At 42.6% G+C, this 20,357-nt stretch overlaps 1 protein-coding gene across 1 annotated transcript; it reads left to right on the top strand.

The window, feature by feature from the left end:
• Window positions 1-1,552: 1,552 nt before the first annotated feature.
• LOC149446058 (pancreatic lipase-related protein 2-like) lies at window positions 1,553-15,048 on the top strand. Its single transcript, XM_089653032.1, has 12 exons — window positions 1,553-1,601; window positions 5,531-5,685; window positions 7,889-8,014; window positions 8,091-8,225; window positions 8,395-8,503; window positions 9,997-10,116; window positions 10,321-10,437; window positions 10,519-10,637; window positions 11,013-11,151; window positions 11,926-12,037; window positions 13,238-13,405; window positions 14,834-15,048. Exons 1-12 carry the CDS (start codon window positions 1,553-1,555, stop codon window positions 14,922-14,924), a joined length of 1,440 nt encoding a protein of 479 aa, XP_089509158.1. The 3' UTR covers window positions 14,925-15,048.
• Window positions 15,049-20,357: the final 5,309 nt, after the last annotated feature.

The following is a 20,357-nucleotide window of genomic DNA, read 5'->3' as shown; positions in this document are numbered from 1 at the left end:
GCATGTGCAAATGCGTCGTTTTTGTTTTTGTGTTTTTTTTTGGTCTCATTTTGCGTTTTAGTCTGCCCAGCAACAGGTTGGCCAAAAAAAAAAATTCTGTGGAAAACCCTGCAGAGGACAACATGCAAACTGCGTTGGTGTGAACCAGGCTTTAGTGGGGGTTAGATGTGAAAATTTAAAGCCAAGCTTCAGCTAACTTGGAAGACTTACAGGCTTTGATCACCATGTGAAAATAAAACAAGCCTAAAAAAAGAGAGCTAATAAAGCCAACATATCTAAGACTTGATGGGCTGCAAAATGTTTGCTTTTAATCCCACCTTAAACTGGCAAAGGTTAAACTGTGACCTCTTGTCCTAAAATTGCTAATTGCTTGATTGTCATGCTAGTATAATTTATTGGAGCTGTTGGACTAACAGGAATGTCGCACAGGGAGATGCGACATATTCATTTATTAAAATGGCCAGAAGGAACAAGTGTATTCTGACTCCTTTTTGCACTAGACTTCAAGGGAGACGAGCCAGCAACTGAGATGTGATTGAAGAGTGGAGCTTGGGGTAGCGTGTAAAATATTAGATGTTCAATGGTGTCAATAGAGATGAGCACAATGAAAATTTTGTTTCTAATGAGTTTTAGTCAATCATATTGGTTCATCCTCTTATGTTAGAATGATTTTGTTTTGTATATTTGATGTTCTGAATAGATTTGGAGGATTCAAATTCATTTGTTATGTTTCGGCAATTTTGATGCGACTTGTTGTGACTTTTTGTTTGGCTTTGGCCAACCATAGCAATGACTATTATTGAAGTTACAAAACTCTCTGAAGCTGCCTATGAATTTTGTTGTCGTTTTGGATTCGTCAAAATTCATTACTATTGTGATTTGGATACATCCAAATTACAAATTTAGTTAGTTTTGGTTCTTAATGAATACATCGCACACGTCTAGTCAATAGTTGTGACCCACAAAGTATGCAGATGCATCTCCCGTTGACGTTTCAGATCATCAACTCAGTTTTGGCAAAAATAGGGTGATTTTTTTTTTTCTTTTTTTTTTTTTGTAGGCCCAAAAAAGTAAACCAGACTAAAATCACTATTTATTATAATTTAACTTGGTGATGTTGGAGCATCAGCATGGCAGCCAGGGGATTAGCATTTTCAGGCCATTTATGCCAGTCTTTGTATCTATTGGCACAGATCCCCTTCTTTAAAGAATATATAAACCCAACATTTCATATTCCTGATGTGCCTGCTGTACCATGTACTTGTATGAAAATGTATCCTGTTATGTGTATTGTTTTCTTTGTGTCAAATCCCTGGTGTTCCAGCCAGTCCCTCTTTCATATTAAAAGCTGAACGCACTAGGCAGCAGGGTATAGCATGGTCAGTTCTCCAGCTGTGCTGGGAACTATGTGCTTCTCTTTCAATGATCAGACTTGTGCTGACAAGTCTGGGAAGACCAGTGTGCTGCTGTTGCTCCTTCCCCCTGCTCTTATGCAGCTGAGAACAGGAATGTGATCACTTATTTATAGAGTGGCTTTTTTCTTTTCTTACAGATGTTTGTCAAACTGGTTCTGGTGCTGTCCATAGCAGCTGCTATTGAAGGTATGTTATTACTCCTTTTTTATATATTGAGATTCTGTCATATCTCTGGATAGGGCTGTGGTCTGACTTGGGACATGCATAAGTCACACATGTGGTACTTTAATTTCAGAGGTTAACACCAGCCAAACTTCATCCCCTTGGGACAGAGCAGGAGAGAATTAGTATGTCAGGGTTTTATTGCAATCTTTGTCCTTACTGGGAATTTAAGATGAGTAGCAGGGCACTGGCTTAAAGGGGCAAGTCCACTTTGCCGGGAGGGGGGAGGTAGAGTGAAAGCAAAAATAAAATATACAATAGCTACACAAGTCATACTGTAGTTATAATACACTAACTTTCCTCTTCAATCTGCAGAGTTTTAACTTTTTGTAAAATGCAATATGGCAACGTGGAGGCCATGGTATACAGACTGCCTCCCCAAAAATGTTTTTTTCTGCTTGTGTGATTGACTTTCCCAGACGTCTGCACTAAAACACAGCACAGCCCCTGCAAGCGAAAATCTCACTTTTGGTACTGTACTCCCAAAGGGAAATCGCATTGAAGGCTGCCTTCACACTGATCAGTTTTTGTTCAGAGGGAAAAAAAATTCCCTTTAAATCCTATGGAACTCTCAGTACTGGACAGTTGGGCTATTTCTTCAGAATAACAAATCTGCAGCAAAGTTTCTTTTGTTAAAATCCCTGCAATGTACATGGATCACCCAGAGGAATGGGGGTTTGTGTGGTGTTGGTTGGTTTCCCTCCACCCCCCCCCCCCCCCCCTCGTTCCAGCCATAGCTCAATCTCTCGCATCATGGGTGTCCGATGGACATCTCCACTCTGATGGGGTCACAGACAGAACCTAACAATCTCCTCATCTAAGTTCAACATAAGTAAACAGTTGATTGGCGTTCATTCATTTGTATATGGCTATAATGTTACCCCTTTGATTGCTATTGGCAACATACTAAACTCAGACTTCAATTGTGGATGCACAAAATTTGTAGCTTGCATCTCCTCTGCCACTTATTAACTGGATGCCGGAACAGTGGGACTCCTGTACTCCCAGCCACATCGCGTTTCACTTGCAAGATGCGGGGGGGCTGCCATTCCCATAGCGCAATCGCAGGTTTGGGAACAGCACAATCAAAAAGACCATGCAATTTCCATGCAGATGCGCATTGGGAAAGGTGCATGGCCCACACTAATGTGAACCAGGGATAAGCAGACAGGCTGGTATGCAACATAATTGCATCTTTGAGGCCCTGTTCACATTATCATGCAGCAGGAACAAGCATTCCCCTACACTATTTTGACAACGTGATTTTCACACTTCTGTGTGTTGCATAGGGTAGCCCTGTGTGCGTTTATTGCCTGAAAAGCGGATCCTGCTCATTTTTGGGCAACAAGCTTTATGCAATTTGTAAATATGCAGTTTGCTGCGTAACATTTGTGGCAGATTTTGGATCTCATTTGAGGTGCCATTGAAGGATAGTGGCATCCAAACACGTGGAGCACATTCTGCCCAAGATTCCAAATTGTGAGGTGTGAATAGAACCCAACATTCTGCAAAAGACCAAAACCCACAACAAGGTATTGGTTTGTATTTTGGCCATGTAGGCCCATTGCCTTTACTGATATCATTTTAAAGGGAACTGTTAGGCTGGACATGTGTTTGGTGGTTTTGTTTTTTGTTCGGCCAGTGAGCTGAATGAAAAAGATACGGATTTCCTCCATCCGCAGAAGTTAGGTGGATGCAGGAATCCTCCTGTTGAGGCATTGTGTTGTGACAGTGGGACTCTACTACTGTCAGAATACACTGATCAGCAGCTGCAGCCACTTAACAAGTTTTTCAACATCTATAGGTTGAATGGAGGCAGCCATACATGGCCTCCATACCTCTGAGGAGCTGGAGATGAGGGTGGCCTCTTGTACAATTCCCATCTGGGCAGTTGAGATGGGGACTGCTACAGCAATAGAAGGGCACCGTAAGCTGGGACTTGGGAGCTCTGGTGTCCAGTAGGCAGAAGCTCAGTGATGAGGTCACCCTAACTTGCGTCCCCCCAAACCAGACTAGTAAGTAGATCCACATCACAAGTTGTTTGGTAAGCTGTGCAGAAATGCACCAGGTCAGGCAAGCAGAGGTTGATGGCATCCAGACAACCAGGTACAGAAATGATGAGTTAAATCTTGATCAAGAGTCTAGGCCGAGATTGTAACAGATAAGTGCCAGGTAGGGGTAATCCAGCGGCAGGTCAGATGGAAGCCACGGCAAGAACTGTTAAGCAGGGTTCAGGATCAAGGGTAACAGATGCGAGCTGAAAGACCCTACAGCAGGCATGTCCAAAGTCCGGCCCGCGGGCCATTTACAGCCCGGGGGTCGGTTTAATACGGCCCTCCAACAGCCCTCCCTGCTCTGTGTAATACGGGCCTCCCTTCTATGGCAGACAGTCTTCTGCTTGAGAGCAGAGGGCAGTGCGCATGCCTGACTGCGGCGCGTTCTCCCTAGTCTGTGTAAATGCGGCTGTCGCACGGCCCTCCCTTCTGTGACAGTCTTCTGCTTGAGAGCAGTGCGCATGCGTGACTGCGCTGGGAGCGACAGAGGGCGGTGACGTCAAGGCCGGGCTTCCAGCGTGAAGTGTTTCTCTTCCCCTCCCGGCTGCCGAGCAGAGACTTCAGCTCCAGCTACCTTTTTCACCCTTCACATTAGTGCAGGTAAGTTTTTTTTTTTTGTTTTTTTTTTTTTTTTTTTTTTGAACATTTATTTTCAATACATTGTGAAAATTCAGCTGTCAGTTGATCTTACTGTTATGAAATGCAAAAGTGTGTCGTTTGCAATTAACTTGGCATAAAATAATTTATTTGCATTTAATTGTAATGGTTCAAAGAATGTTCGGAAAAATGTTCGGCCCTCCACCAGGTTCACTTCATCCAATCTGGCCCTCTTTGAAAAAAGCTTGGACACCCCTGCCATACAGCAATGATATCATGCAGGGCCCAGGTTCAAATAGTCCACGAGCCGCTCATAGATGTGCACGAGGTATTTACAGTTGGCTTGTTCTGATACATGAAATTAAATTTGTCCAGTCCCTACTAAACTGACCAAATTTCATTCCATCTTTTGGCCAGCCATAGAATGGAAACAAAAAGTGTGTGTGTGTGTGTGTGTGTGTGTGTGTGTGTGTGTGTGTGTGTGTGTGTGTGTGTGTGTGTGTGTGTGTGTGTGTGTGTGTGTGTGTGTGTGTGTGTGTGTGTGTGTGTGTGTGTGTGTGTGTGTGTGTGTGTGTGTGTGTGTGTGTGTGTGTGTGTGTGTGTGTGTGTGTGTGTGTGTGTGTGTGTGTGTGTGTGTGTGTGTGTGTGTGTGTGTGTGTGTGTGTGTGTGTGTGTGTGTGTCACTAACCTAAAGTGATTCCACCATAAAAGTATGTGTGCTGCCTCTTTCCTGCTTCCTTTTTAGATGTTTGCTCTCTGGCTGTCATGCCAGTTGGTTGGACTTGGTCTGTCCTGGGATGAGAAATGATCACTCATCAATTGTATGCATTTTAAGGTTTGCAAATGAAAAGCATTGAAGCCATTATATGGCCTGTCAATGCTGCCTTAAGCATTGTTCCCTAACTTGGAATCCTATGTCAATGTTTACTTTGCATAATTGTACCTTTTTTGGTGATTATTTAATCTAAACGCCAGCATTTTGCAAAAGAGGGTCAGCAATGGATGTTTAATTCCCTGGCAAGTCACTTTTAGGTATGTGAGTGACTTTTACTGGTTACATGCTTATGCCAAGACAGTAATTTGCCATATCATAAAGAAGCTTTGAATACTCTCAGAATTCTGCATCTCAAGCACCCATATTTCTTGTGTGGGTTCAGTTGGCTGCCCTCAGGTTTTTGTTTTGCTTGTGATGGTGCAGTGAGAGACCAAGCCATAATTGTATTCTTTTGTTTCTCTGTCCAGCTGCTAAGATCTGTTATGATAGGCTGGGATGTTTCACAGATGACCCGCCCTATTCCGGCACACGGGCCAGACCCATAAGTCGCTTACCATGGGCACCAGAGGTGATTAAGACTCAGTTCCTACTCTTTACTAGAAGGAATCCTGATCAGTACCAGGTAAGTCTGCTCCAAGTTAGCCCTACACAGAAGAAATGTTTCCCAACTATTGTGTATGTAGTGCTTCCAAAAAGCGTTATGGGATACCCAACTTGACTAGAAAGAACAGATTGAAGACCAACATTACTGCGTTTTATTTACAAGAGTGGATCCTGGACACTACTCCAGCCTGAGTGATGTTTTTTGCACTATATAAACAAAGATTGACAATATTTTTGACTTTTTGCTATTCAAACATGTCCAATAAAAAATTTAAATCTAATTAAAAGTGTAAATTGGTTTACGTGAAAGTTGTAGCATTTACAATTTTTTTTTTTTTTTTCTTTCTAAATATATACTAGTAATGGCGGCGATCAGGGACTTATAGCAGGACTGTGACAGGCATTCCAACGCTGGGGGGAACTAACTGCCACTAACTTCCCCAGTGACACTAATACAGTGATCGCTGCTAATAAAGCACTGACTGTAATGATTCTGGGAAGGTGTTAAGATCTGGGGCAATCAAAGGGTTACCTGTGCAGAGAAATACAAAGTGGCCTGCTCATGCTGACAGGGGAGAGATCTGTATTGTTTACATACAGACCTTTCCCCTGTCAGCTCCAACTATCACTTAGAATTGGCAGCCAGGACCCAATGATTGACATGCCAAGGAGCCAATAGCTGTGTGAGTAGGGAGCACACACGCCAACTACCCAGAAATACAAAATTGTGTGTATTCAGTGGAAGCTGGATAATGCATCTGGCAACCCTCTCCCTATATAGGCTTTTTTTATTTATTTTTTTTTTCCTGCCTTCCTTGAGGTAGAGCGCCCCCCCCCCCCTTCCTCAGGGTCCCCTCCCAGACCTCATGCCTCCTCAGCACTCCATCTTCCACGCAATCACTAGAATCCCCTGCTGGCTAGGCTCTGATATTTATGGGCAGGTCTCTCCACACTTTCCGTGAACCTTCAGAACCAGAGGAAGGCGACACAGGCCTGACTTAAGCTTGACCCCCACAGAACATGCTCACTGCAGTTACTTTTTTGAGCTGAACTAAATTTACCTCTAGCACCCCTAGAGGGCACTACATGAAGTTAAAAGGTAACTCCACCTACGTGATGGGGGGAAAAGGGCGTGTGTGTGTGTGTGTGTGTGTGTGTGTGTGTGTGTGTTATTTGGGCATCTTCTGCAACAAGAGCTTAAATTTTGGCAATGCTCCCAAAGGGTTAATGGATTAAAATGATATAATCACGGTGTCCCTTTTAATCTGCCAGGCAGAAGTAAACTATGCTTTTTGATTTGCTTGATCCTTCCCATGGTGCATCATAATACTGTCTCATGGGGCATTATGGGAAAGTACACCAGAGAAGCTGCTTTTACTGAAACAAAAAAAACATGCTGACTAGCTTTTAAACACCGTAAGAGGCTATTTCTAATCCAGCAGTTAAGGATAGCCTATTAACGCAAGTCTGGAGCTCTACCTGCCAGATAAATATTTATGGCTACTCAAAACGCAATGAAGTGTCAATCTCAATACTGTGGCCAGCATTTTATGAAAGGGCTGCATAATGTACGCTATTGTCCTAAGTAATACTGCAGAATATAATTGGGCTTCCTGTGTGTGCCTTGAAGGAAATGCTCAAAGAATACTCGGGCTTTATTTTAAGCTTTATCTTTGAGGAGCCACTTATTACATTGAAAAACAAGTGCTCTTGTTAATTTCCAATGACCATGCATTTTGTCACATATCATAACTTGGGCTTAGACATGTGCAGAACAAACACTTGTTTCGATTAAGTAAGTTACTATTTTTTGTTTTGCATTTGTAACAATTAGTTTTGTTTCATTTTTGACTGGATTCAAATTTGCCAGTGAATTCAATGTACTTGAATCAAATTCAAATTGGTCCAAATTCATTGAACAGCTCGTTCTGTTTTGAAATTCAAATTTTGGAAGACTTCTATAATGCTCTTTTCAAAAATCAAATTTCAGACCTCTATTCCAGTCTTTCAGAAGACTGTTATAAATTTCAAATTCAATTTTGAATTCAGATAACTTGTTGTGTTGGACGACATTTCATTTTATTACAAATTGGTTATGATTCTGATGCATCTGAATAACAAAAATTGTCAATTTCAATTCGGCACAAACTGAACATGTCTAATTTGGGCAAATCCAAATTCTGTTGTAGTTGAGTACTACACTGTATCTGTGTCTCTTCCAGGTGATCAGTGCACTCAATGTCTCCTCAGTCATTGACACCAACTTTAAACCCAGCCAGAAATCCATAATGATCATTCATGGCTTCTTGGAGACTGGGGACAAGTCATGGCTAGTGAAGATGTGTCAGGTAGGTGTGGCTGAAGAAAAGGGTCCTGGCCAACTTTCCTATAAAGACCTGTCTTACATGATTTTGTCTATTGTAGACTCTCTTGGAAGTGACAGATGTGAACTGTCTCTGTGTGGACTGGAGTGGAGGATCATTTGCCTTCTACTCACAAACATCCAACAATATCTATGTGGTTGGGGCTGAAATTGCCTATTTCTTGCGTTTTATACAGGTATGCACCATTCTAGCAACTCAGTTGAGTAGACTCCTTGTTTCACTCTATCTACTACATACTGAGAGCCTTACAATTTCTTAATGGCAGGCTAAGAAAAATGGGGTAGTGTTTGCATTAAACCCAAGTTTTAAAGCATTGCAGATAAAATGGTTCATCTCTCTCTCAGGTAAAGTATGACTACCAAATGCATGATGTCTACCTGATTGGGCACAGTCTGGGAGCTCATGTTGCTGGCGAAGCTGGAAAGAGACAAAGGGGAATTGGAAGAATTTCTGGTAGGTGAAGTGTTCCTGGTGCTTTTGAGACTGTTCAGTTGACTGCAGCATCTGACAAATGACCAGCAAGTACACACATTTTTAAAATTGGACAGACAATGAGCATCTTTCAGCTGGTTCCTGGCTACCCAGGTGGCTCTCTCAACTGATTCCTGCCCAACACCCTTTTGCTTGCAATCTGAGCAGTACCTGTTGTAAGGTATGTATTTTCTGTAGGTTGAACAAAAAGGTGTGTATGGCCAACTTTATTCAATTGACTAAAGCAAGTTCTAATGGAGTAGTTTTGCCCCTAGTACAGTTTAGTTCCCCTGCATATATTGTGATGTAGAGCCAATACCAAATATGCAAACACTGAACATGGGTAACTGGCTAAACGCAGAAGGCTTGTCTGTCACTCCTGAGATTTACACAGGATAATTTGATCTGTCATGGTGGGAGGCCTGATTTTCCTCCTGAAGTTATCTAACATTTGCCGACCACCTGACATCCCCAGCCTATGAATGGACAGTAAAAAGAATTGGCAGACTAATTTAACGGTCACTGTGCTCTCTCCTTCTATTGGCAGGGCCATCATTGGAAGGGACAGCCCATACAGATGTTGGGGTGCCAGGTGTCCTGATGGGCCCAACTATGGCCACAGGGAGTCACTTGAGTCACCCCCTGTATGTCATACTGGTCCCAACAAACCAGTTCTCCCAGTGGGCTACAGTAACTGTCCTGACAGGGGCACTCTAGTGTTGGCACCTGACCCCCATCTCTTGAAGGGTGCCTGAGGTCTCATGTGGTGATCACCTCTGTGGCAGCCTGCATCTCTCGCCAATGATAGGCTACAGAGCTAACGGAGGAGCCTCCTCCTCCCCCTTGGCTCCGATGTTATCTATACAGACAGGAGGGGAAGAAGGGACACTGAACTCGGATCAGCATGGCTCCTGCAGTGCAGTGTTTAGTTTATGGATGGATACAGAGGAGAGGGGCCCCCTCTGTCTCTAATTTAGGGGTCCCCTATAAAAACTATGGGGCTCAGGACAGTAAGGACCTGTTTACAGTTGCAGTTTGGTAAAACCCTAAAGTTGAGTCCTGTTTTTACCACCTCCCCACTGCACCCTCTTTAACTATAGTGACCAGGGGTGAACACATGTCACAGCCGCAGCAGGAATTATACACCCTGTCGCACCTAACAGGGTTCACCACCTCTCCTCAGCTTGTATGGCTTGAGACCTGGTGTTTGTATGGATACAAGTCATAGCTACTCTGTAAGATTTTTGAAATTGGCTTTTCATCATATCAAGGAGTCTGCAAACATTTACCTAATACAATAAAAGAAATTGCATGCATTAAAGGTAGTTTGTTTGGTCTCGATGCAAGAAATTGCAATCTGCATTTGTAGTGTGCTGGAAGGGAAACACAATGATTGGCATGGTGGTGCACAAATATCCATCCTGTAAAGAAGCTGTTTAAATTGGGCTTTCTCACATTTTCACTTGACTATCTAGGTTTGGATGCAGCTGGTCCCTACTTTGAAAACACCCCACCCGAAGTGAGACTGGACCCTAGAGATGCAGTTTTTGTTGATGCCATTCACACAGATGGGTCAACTGATGCCTTTCATCTTGGTAGGTTTTGGCTTCTGCATAGTGAACCTTCTCATTCCAGAGTCTCTCTGGCAGCTCAGAAGAAATGGATGGAGTGCCTGGGTATCCTCCTAACCCAAGAGACTAAGTTAGAACATCCTCTAGTCTGAGGCACATAACTAATATTTGTGCAACTGCATTGGTGTTGGTCTCTGATGGCATCTGTAACTTGCATTTGTCTTTTAGGCTTTGGCATGAAGCAGACAGTTGGTAATATTGACTTTTTCCCCAATGGCGGTATAAAGATGCCTGGCTGTGACAAAATATCTTTTGGACTTGAAGATATTGATAACATTATTGGAGGTAAGTATCTCATAGCCCCTATTTTTCTGTGCATGATTGTAGTGTTCAATGTTTTACACTTGCACAACTTGCTTTTTCCAGGGATTTATGAAAAGATCTTTTGTAACCACCAAATGAGTTTTAAGTTCTTTACAAAAAGCATTCTGAGTCCTGGTGGTTTCATCGGTTACCCTGCGTCATCATACAGTGCTTTTGAAAAGGTTAGTCTTGATATAAAACCTTAACAGAGCCTCAAAAAAAAAGTAAACTCTCTCCTTGTTGAGATGGGATTCACAATTTTGCTCTGGTGACCATTTTTGTCAGTAATGAGAATACAACTACATTTGACCAGAAGAGTCTGTCCTGTCAGTCTTGCTATCCTGGTAAATTTTAGTGAGGTGAGGACAGAAGTGATTTCTCCCTTGCATAGGGAGATGTGTGGAAGGTTTTATCCCTGCAGCACAAATGTGAGCACCTTGGCTTTACCACTTGGTGGTAGTAGGAACTCCACAAATCTGATATTGCTATTTTGAAGACTTCAGTTGACCTGAACCTTTTTTTTTTTTTTTTTTTTTTTTTTTTTCTCCTCCTCCTAGGGATCTGGGTTCCCATGCAGAAAAGAAAGTTGTGCCTTCATGGGGTACAAGGCATATGAATATGTGCTTGGTCATTTTCAAGACCCTACAATTGACCAGAAATTTTTCCTGAACACTGGAGACCCTTCAAACTTCCTGAGTAAGTTCTCCTAGGAAACTGTTCCATGGTTGGGAAAGAGGGTCCCGATGGCCAAAAGGATTAATGCTGGCTATGGTGCTAGAGAGATCTCTAGCTATATATATTCACATGGTTTGTAGATCACTAACTAGAATGTATGGACATAGAAGCTTAAAACTGCCACATCAAGATGTCTGGGTTAACACAACCTATCACAATATACTCTCTAATCTACTCATTAAAGAACTCCAGCACACTGCCTGCGGTTGACAGCCTTAGCTCTGTCCCGGTGTGCTATGTCCCTTCCCTCAAATTGGCTGTTCCCTGAGTTCTGTAGAGCTAAACTTCAACTCTCCCCTCTAGCTTTATGAAAGCTTAGACAAGCTGTATAAAAATGCAGGACTTTCAATGAACATATACTGCAGATAAACAAGTTCAACTTGTGCTATGTAAGCTTATACAGTCACTTTTTAAAGTAGATGCAACAGCATAAGGCTGCCTAGGCAACTGCTTTGGGGCACCAGGAAGGATATGGGGGGAGGGGGTTTAAATCTGATTTCCAGCCACTTGCTAGGGATTTGGATTTTTAACCCTTCCACAGTATCTATATGTGGTTTCACTGAAGTGTGATCTGCTGCGAGGCACATGTATGCGTATCAGTGTCTTTGTGCTGGAATCTCACTGCACCGCAGACTGGGCTCTCGCCAACAACTGGTAATAGACTCCTGGTGTGTGTGTGTGTTTTTCATAATGTGCCAAGAGTGCTATTCCTCTAACATAATTTCTTGTTTCTAGGCTGGCGGTACAACATTTCTATCACTATCAATGGGTTGCATCTTGTTCTGGGGTCTCTTTCAGTGTCTCTCTGTGGAAAAGATGGATGTTCCAGTCTGTATAAAATTTACAGGTATCACTGTCTCAACTGTATGTAAATGGTGCTAGTTTGGGGCATGTAAAATGTATGCTAAAATTTCCTGTTTTTTAAATGAATTATTAGATGGTATTAAAAAAAAAAAAATATATATATATATATATATATATATATATATATATATATATATATATATATATATATATATATATATATATTATATAATTTTTTTTAAATTCGGGTGGTTGCCCTCTGAGCTTGTTCACTGAATTTTGGTGTGGGGACACACTGGATGCCACTGTGCTCTTGCTCTGTCCCTTAAGGTGAAGTGGGCTCCCTCCAGACACACAATGTACTTCAACTAGGAGAATCTCATAGTATTAGGACCACAATATAATGTACAGAGGAGCCTTGGCAGAGGACTGCGACTATACATGTGCGGTTCATTTAATTCTGAATCTGAGTTCAGATCAGAGTATCTGAAATTCCATTTTACAAATGGTAATTAAGTTTAAATGCGAAAACAAATTTGAAATGTAAAACATATTTCTGATTTCCTTCAAAGACTGTTGTTCTGTCTCTCCAATCTAAGCATTGATAGGGTGATCTCTGTAACTTACAGTTGTGATGAGAGAGCGATAACTTCAACCTCAGTTGGATACCACAGTCAGTGACTCAATCGATAAGACATCTTGTGAAGTTTATTCCATAAACTGAGAATCTTACAACAATGAACATTTGATGGGTCAAAAGATCATAATGTTTCCTGCTCCATGACATGAGGCTAGAGCTGCAATGCATTTCTGGGAAAGGGGGAGGGCTATACAGCATTAACTAAACCAAAGGAAAGGGAGGAGCAGAAACAAAATATAGAAACACTTAAAGGCACATGACATTCGTGTGAAACATGACAGCTAATGTTAGAATATAGCTATCTTCCAAAATTGGAATTTCAAAAAATACAATATATAGCTAGCTGTCTTCCCAAATTAAAAAAAAAAAAAAAAAAAGTCAGAATCGAAAATAACCATTCTACTTTTCAAATACAATAGAACCAGCTATGAATTTTGGATAGATTTAAATCTGGTCTAACAAAACTAATTTTCATTTACAAATGCAACAAAACAAATTTTTAACTTGACAAATCCTAAACCTAAAAAAAAAAAGGTTTGACCTGTAGTTCTGTCTTCCTGAACAGAAAGATTGCCAATTAACAACACTATGCTTTGTTTGCAGTGGACTGCTTCGTTCTGGTTTAACCTACTCCTCTTTTGTCGACGTGGAGTTAGATGTGAAACCCATCCAGACAGTGGAATTTGTCTGGCATAAAAATGTCCACTCCATCCTGCATCACAAACTGGGTGCCTCAGCTGTTACACTGCAATATGGACCAAGTGGGGAGATGTATGTATTCAAATATATTCTTTGCAACAGATTTTAAACTAAAGTAGACTTGAGTACATCCTGAGATTGCAAGTGCCACAATGATATCCAAATTCAGGTGTAATAAAGCTTACAATAAGCCATCAAGGGTCTAGTAAATGTTACTGCAACATTTGCTATGCCTGATGTGTCTGTAAGACCACAAATATCATAAAAGTACAACCCTAAAACTTGGTATCACTAAAGAACCGTCAGCAGTGTAACCAGATAAGAGATATAACCCCCTTTTCTAGGTTCGCTAGGGGGAGCTAGACTCCAATGGTTAGACTGGGGCTGAGTAGTTGCCCAGGTGTAATAGTCAGAGAGGGCTCAAATTGTGGTCGGGGCTAAGAGGCTCTGCAGTCCAAGCACTCTGGAATTTTTGTAGATGGGTCTTTATTGTTGCAATATGGCAGTCAATTTGCCATAGAAAAGTAGGTGGTACTGTCCAAACTACTTGACCACAGCCTTTCTTAATCACCCAAAAGGTGCTGCTCATCTAGGGGCTTACATTGCTATGAATAACATTTTATTGAAGGCAGGTAAGTGTTGCTGCCTGCCAGGTCCAGGCTGGCCATAGGGCACACCAGGCATTTACCAGGTGGGCCAGGGTCATATGTAAATTATGTGGGGCGCAACACAAAGCGGATGCGGCAGCTTAGCTGCCCCTTGTCTCAAACCCACAGCACTCCTGTTTCTCTGTGGCTGCTCAGTCTGTTCCCTCTTGTATGGCTGCAGGAGCTAGTGGTCAGCAGACCTGTGGGCTGCCTGAGACTGAAGGGAGAAGAGACTCAGATGCCGGATAGGTGTCATTGCTGTTGCCACAGGAGGCCGGCCCAGACTGAATAAAAGGAGTGACAGCCTGCCACTGCCAGTGAACACTAGCTGTTAGAACAAGTTATAGGTCATTTGTATAGACTGGCTGTACAGGGTTTTATGGATATATAGGAGGCACTGGGATGAGAGGGAAGGGGGGGGGGGTGGCAGCATGACTGCAATTAGCCCTTTGATAGGGGGCTGTAACTGCACTGTGGAATAAAGGGAACTGCTGTAATCAATACAGTGCCACTTTACAGTGTGCAGGACCGACTCCATAAATTGTCACCAGCCGCTCTTGCAAATGCCCAGGCTTTTTTTTTTTTTGTGATCCCACCAGTCCCTCTGCTTTCCTATCTCAAATTGACCACATCAGGGCCTGAAGCACACTTCATCCCAGTGTGGCCAGTTTTCTTCTGGATGTGCTTAAAAGCCAACACCCCCCCCCCCCCCCCCTTGATATTCCTGTCCTGTAAAAGAGAAAAAAACTGCATGTACACAAAATAGAATGAAGAGCAGAACGCTATGTGTCCTAATACTGTTTGTTGTTTTTTGTTTATTTTTTTTTTATTGTGCTTTTATATCCTTATCCAGTTCCAAGTTCTGTGGAGATGACCTGACTGAAGACAATGTAAAACAGACTCTGAAAGATTGTTCCACTTTCTGTCTTTTTCAAACTTTCTAATGGAAGAAGGAAATCCAATCTGTCTTTAGGTGCTTGATGAGAAGTCCTCAAAACTGTCTTATTTGCCACCTACTGTATGTCACAACCCTGTAATGCCTATAGTAAAAATGTTCCAAGGTGTAAAACTGACTCTTCAGGTTCATCCTTTCCTCTAACCCCATCCCCAGTTTTTCCTATGGGATGGATGTCTTGCTAATAGGTCAAAAGGTAGTTTCTGGTGTCAGTTACTGAGGTTGGAAGGGAAGAATTGGATTGCAATAGTAATCTATTGTAAAGTGTTTAGAATGGTAGCGGTCAAGGCTCCGGATGGGCCACTCGTTCTCAACAATTAAACTGGTCAAGCCATGTATAGACATGGCTTTTAAGACCTCAATCACCTAGGACACAGGCATGCCGGAATTGAAATTCACCAACTAGCCAGTCCACAATGTGGGGTTGTCTCTTCTGTTAGAGGAATGATTGGAATAATCACTGGGCTGTAATGCAAATTGTTGGATAATGTCAGGTCTACCAACACTAGAGTTCCTGTAACAAATGCATTTCATTACGCATGTGTTCCTAGCACCTAACTAGGAGTTTAGTACATGTGGATGTGTATAGTTTAGTAAACTGAGAAACGAAGCTATGCTTAACCTGAGAGGGTGTCGGGTAAATTTTAGTGTGGAGATTGATTAGTTAGGGTTGCTCTGCTGTTTTGTCTGAGTTCTGCCCACTTTCAGGAAACTGAGAGCCTTTCAGAACCTGGGTAGGGGCTAGGCAAATGAACTGCATGAATATAGATACAGCCCTGGCCAATTGCAGGGGAGGGTGTCCCTCTCTTCCCCCATTGTATGATGAGAGTAGTATTCTGCAGTGTCTTTCCTGGGTGTGGATTGCATCCAAGCCAGGGTCAAGGCAGGCTGCCTTGCATGACACTTGTGGCCATGTGGCCTCCGGTGGGTTGACCTGAGGGTTTGAAGTGAATTGGTGACCCTGGGTTATTCAGTAAGCTGACCTGCCAAATATCTGCCTGGTACCACTGGAGAGAATTCCTTGGAAGGAGGCAACCATTCTGTCCTTGGACTTGAGTACTGATGCTGAGAGATCTTGAGGTGTGTTGTTGCCCCTCTGTTTCTTGCTAGTCAGCATGGGCCTGAGCATAGGGAACACTGGCTGGTGTTCTGAAGAGCTTGTCCAATTGATGCTACTGTGTGGTTGCCTGTCTTCACTGGAAAGTATAACCCCTTGCAGACAGTTAAAAGATCACTGGTGTCAGTGGTTGGATCTGTGAGCAGCTGTAATTGCCTATCTCCCAAGAACTCCCAACACCCAATCCACACTAGACCCTTATGCAAGGCCCTTGGTTCTATCTTCTGGGTTAAGAAGTGATGTGTCTTCAGGAGCATCAGTAATTAGTGATTCAGATGTTTCTAAAGAGCCTAAACTTGATGGGTGGCAGTTGGGTTGTGCAACATTTTCAGGATGCATGGCTTCTCCTTGGGGTCTTCGAAATAATGGTGGAGGGCAAGAGACCCATGTGGCTTATGAACTTGGGTCTTATTCTTCAACAAGTCCCCTATGGGACTCTTCCTTGGTCTCAGTGGGTTTGGGGAGTTTATGGTGTAGGCGTAACACCTGGAGAAAGCTGAAGGACAATTCCAGGAACTTCATCACACAATGTTTGCAATTTTCCCTGCTGGTGTACTCAGGCTAGTACTCTGAAGGCCATGATGCTTCCAACTCTTCTTGCTTCACACATGACTCCTCTTTAAGAAAGTGCTAGATTTCAGACAGGCACGATTTGCTCCCAAATCCAGGAAGTCTGTATGTGTTCATGTTCTGTGCCCTCAGTGAGTGGCCAAATGTAACCCAGTGGGGTTGGTGGTCTGTTAAGGAAAGCCTCCTGAACTTCTATGACTTGGATGTCTAACATCTCTGAGCTTGGTGTGGCACTGGATGTTGAAGTTGGTGACCTATTACTTGGAGGTTTAACATCTCTGCGGAGTTTGGGGTGTGTGGTATACAGCACTGATTAAAGAGATTGCATAAGCTTTAGATTCTACTGTGCACACTGATATTCACAAATAAGTCCAAAAACACTCACCTCTTCAGACTATATAATGCACATGGGGATACATGTTAGTGTTCTTACCCTGTTTTTATAAATTGTTTTATGGCAGAGAACACTGTTTGTTTTAGTGCTTCCCTGAGGACAGCGCTGCAGTTAATTTTTATTATGGAGGTGTGGAGCTCTAGAGTGCTGACAAGGCTGATATCAACCGCCTATAACCTAGAGCTCAAATTCATTTAAATTTTATGAAGAGATTTTTGAGGAATTTTTTTAAAAAAAATTTCTACTTTATTGGTATCAGTATGTGTATTTTTGTATGGTACAAGATGCCCCATTTTTCAGATATATACTATTGCCAAAAATATTGGGACACCCCTCCAAAATCATTGGATTAAGGTGTCTAATCACCTCCATGGCCACAGATGTATACAATCAAGCATCTAGGCATGCAGACTGCTTCTACAAACATTTGTAAAAGAATGGGTCACTCTCAGGAGCTCAATTAATTCAAGTGGTATAATCATAGGTTGCCACTTGTGCAATAAATCCATTTGTGTAATGTCCTTACTACTAAATATTCTAGCCATCTGTTAGTGGTATTTATAACAAAAGGGAAGCAACTGGTAGGCCACTTCATTTTGCAACAAAGCAACCCCACACCTCCTTTTCTGGGGTTTCCTGTCTGTGCTTTCCGCTTCTCTTCTCTGTGGAATAAATTGCTATGGGGTCACGTGTGAGGATGCTCTTGTAAGCCAGGCTGTGTACATCCATAGCTACAGAATGAGGCTGGGCCCTGCCCCCTGCGCTTCGTTTTTACAGGATTTGAGCCAATGGCTCCCACTGTTACCAGCAAAGCTTATGAAATCAGGAAGAGCTGGTGCAGGAGGGGCTGGGAGAAACTGCTATTGAACGTGTGTGGGTTTTTTTTTTGGACTCGCCAGCAGGAGAGGCTTAGTATCACTTGGAATACAAAAAGTGTCTCCCAAGCTCATTCTCCCAAGGAGGAGCCAATTACTTTTTCCCAAGGGTAAAATCCTTGCCAATAGGTCTCTTACATGGTGGTTCAGCTGTTTTTCACCCAACCAGAAAAATGGGACCTTTTCTCCTAGTAAGGCTACTAGGTACTTTTTTTTTTTTTACTTTTACATTTTTGACATCTGCTGTAATCGGAGGAGCAGACACTGCTTGACTGCTTAGAGCTACACAGGCTCAGCGTTTGATTGCTTTCCTCTGCCTCTAAGGGTTTCTAGAACTTTGAGGGAGAATTCAAATGACCAGTTTGAATATGAAGCAGGACATAGCCAATCCCAGGGAAGGTATTCCCAGATGGTGGCTCAGACTGCTGTTAGTCTGAGCTCTGAGGAGGTAGTCTTTCCAAAGAGAGAGAACACAGATCTGTGAGCAGCAGGGGGCTGTTTGCCCCTCTGAACTGGATGCTGACCTACTAAAAACTGAACCTATGGATTTTGCCTACCATGGGATCTGTTAGAGCTTTTCGCTGTGATGCTCCATACCCCATAAGGTTTGTAGCTGTGAACCCATAGACTGTTGAAGTCTAGCTGTGCTTAGTGATGGTCTTGCTGTTTTTGAGTCGAATGTAAGGTTGACTCTAGTATCAGATGTTTGTGTGTTTTTTGCTGAACACATGACTGGTACGGGTGTTTGGTAAGAGATTGTCTTTTTACTCCCAGCCACAGCCTACTGCTAAATTGACTCCAGTGATGAAGAGTGAGGGGATGATTCAGTCACTGACTGTGATTGGGTGCCTGAGAGAACAGAGGAGGGGGCACAACTCCACCTAGGCAGGATGTTCTCCAGGGGCAGGTGTAAGGGCAGCCACCCTATTGCATCACAACACAGAGCTCCATAGGTGCAGGGTGCTGCTGACTTCCAAAAATTCTTTGGACTTTTTTTTTAAAACTTGCAGCAGACCGCAGCGTTCTGGTTTTGCAGTCTGTCAGAAGTAGATTAAGTGTAGCTAAAACAGCTGCTTGAGCACCACACTCTTTACAAGACATATGAGCTGCCATGCAGCCTGTTGGCAACAGTTCCTGCAAGGCCCACATCATTAAAAGGTGCGGACTTCTCCTTACTCCTCATCTGGGATCTCTACCCCTACTATAAAACCTCGAGGGATCATTACTGGTTGGCAACCCTTCTTGATCCACATTAAAAGGCTAAAGTGGCAGAACCCATCCTGCCCTTGCAGAGGATAAAACATCTTGAATGCCTTAAGTAAAAATTTGTGTAACACCTTTTCAGACACTGGGTTACAATTTCCAGGACCCCGTGTTTCTGAGGCTTTGTTTGCTCAAAGAGCTGTGGAGAAGGTGGTTACCTGACTGATGCCTTTAAACAGCTCTCAGCACAAGGGGCTGTTAGGTTTAATCACCCATTGGTAGTGTCTGCATCATTATGGTGTAAGATTATCGGCAAGAGTAGACCTGGAGACCTTTCCAACAGAGGATCCACTGGGTTACTAGATCTTGAGGATAGATCACCAAGCTACTACCATGTCCTGCATCTAGTGTGCTTTCTGAATGGACATTTAGTGCTGCTGGAGGTTGTGTGACTGATAAAAGAATGCATCTGTCCACAGACTCTGACCAGCTGATATTTCTCAAAATGAGTCCATCTTGGATCAACAGCAGCTATCAATCCCCTTTTTAGAGTAATTTGAATAACTTGTGAGCCACGATCTAAAATTAAACAAGGTTCGTCAGCACCAAACACATACTCAATGTGTATAAAACATAAACAAATACAAAAAATTTGTGTCGTGCTCCTAATGGTAAAAGTGAAAGTCAAAAATAAATATGAAATAAATGATTTCATATCCCACAAAAAACAATTCATAAATAATCCAGATAAAATATACAATCTCTATTATTATTTATAGTGATATGCATTCATTGTGACAAAAAAATAATGCTGTAAAGTGATCAATTTAGAAATCCATCTCTAGTGATATAAGTGAGAAATCGCAATTCCCGGTGACATCTTACTGTGTTCTTAATATGCGCTCAACTCATTTGAAAGGCTTAACCAGCTTTTGTTCACCAATGGGAACTATAAACCATATGTTGCACCATAGCAAGAGTGGTGAGTATCTCCCAATTGCACCTCCAACGTAGCTCTCCTCTCCTGCCACTATCCCTGCAGGGATCTCTTGCAATAGATCTCTATCCCCTTCTTGAGATATTCCTCAGTGTAAAAGAAACAGACATAGTGCCTTATCCTTAAAAATGTAACAGACTTTTATTATGTGCCCAATTGCACTAATATTAGAAAATAAAACTCCCTGATGAAGCTGCGTGACCTGCAGTGTAACGTGTAGGGGAGGGGCTACGACATCACCCGACGATGGCGAACACGCTGTCTGA

Source organism: Staurois parvus, unplaced genomic scaffold, assembly GCF_062004578.1.
Source record: "Staurois parvus isolate SC_StPar_1 unplaced genomic scaffold, SC_StPar_1.0 ptg000697l, whole genome shotgun sequence".
Taxonomy (NCBI): domain Eukaryota; kingdom Metazoa; phylum Chordata; class Amphibia; order Anura; family Ranidae; genus Staurois; species Staurois parvus.
Note: the sequence above shows the minus strand (reverse complement) of the source record. Positions and strands in the feature narration are given on the sequence as shown.

Bases quoted from the DNA above. Each gene is read 5' to 3' on its own strand.
- LOC149446058 (XM_089653032.1), top strand. From the start codon at position 1,553: ATGTTTGTCAAACTGGTTCTGGTGCTGTCCATAGCAGCTGCTATTGAA. The intron at 1,602-5,530 runs GTATGTTATTAC...TTCTCTGTCCAG, and splicing joins CATAGCAGCTGCTATTGAAG to CTGCTAAGATCTGTTATGAT. The intron at 8,504-9,996 runs GTAGGTGAAGTG...TTGACTATCTAG, and splicing joins GGGAATTGGAAGAATTTCTG to GTTTGGATGCAGCTGGTCCC.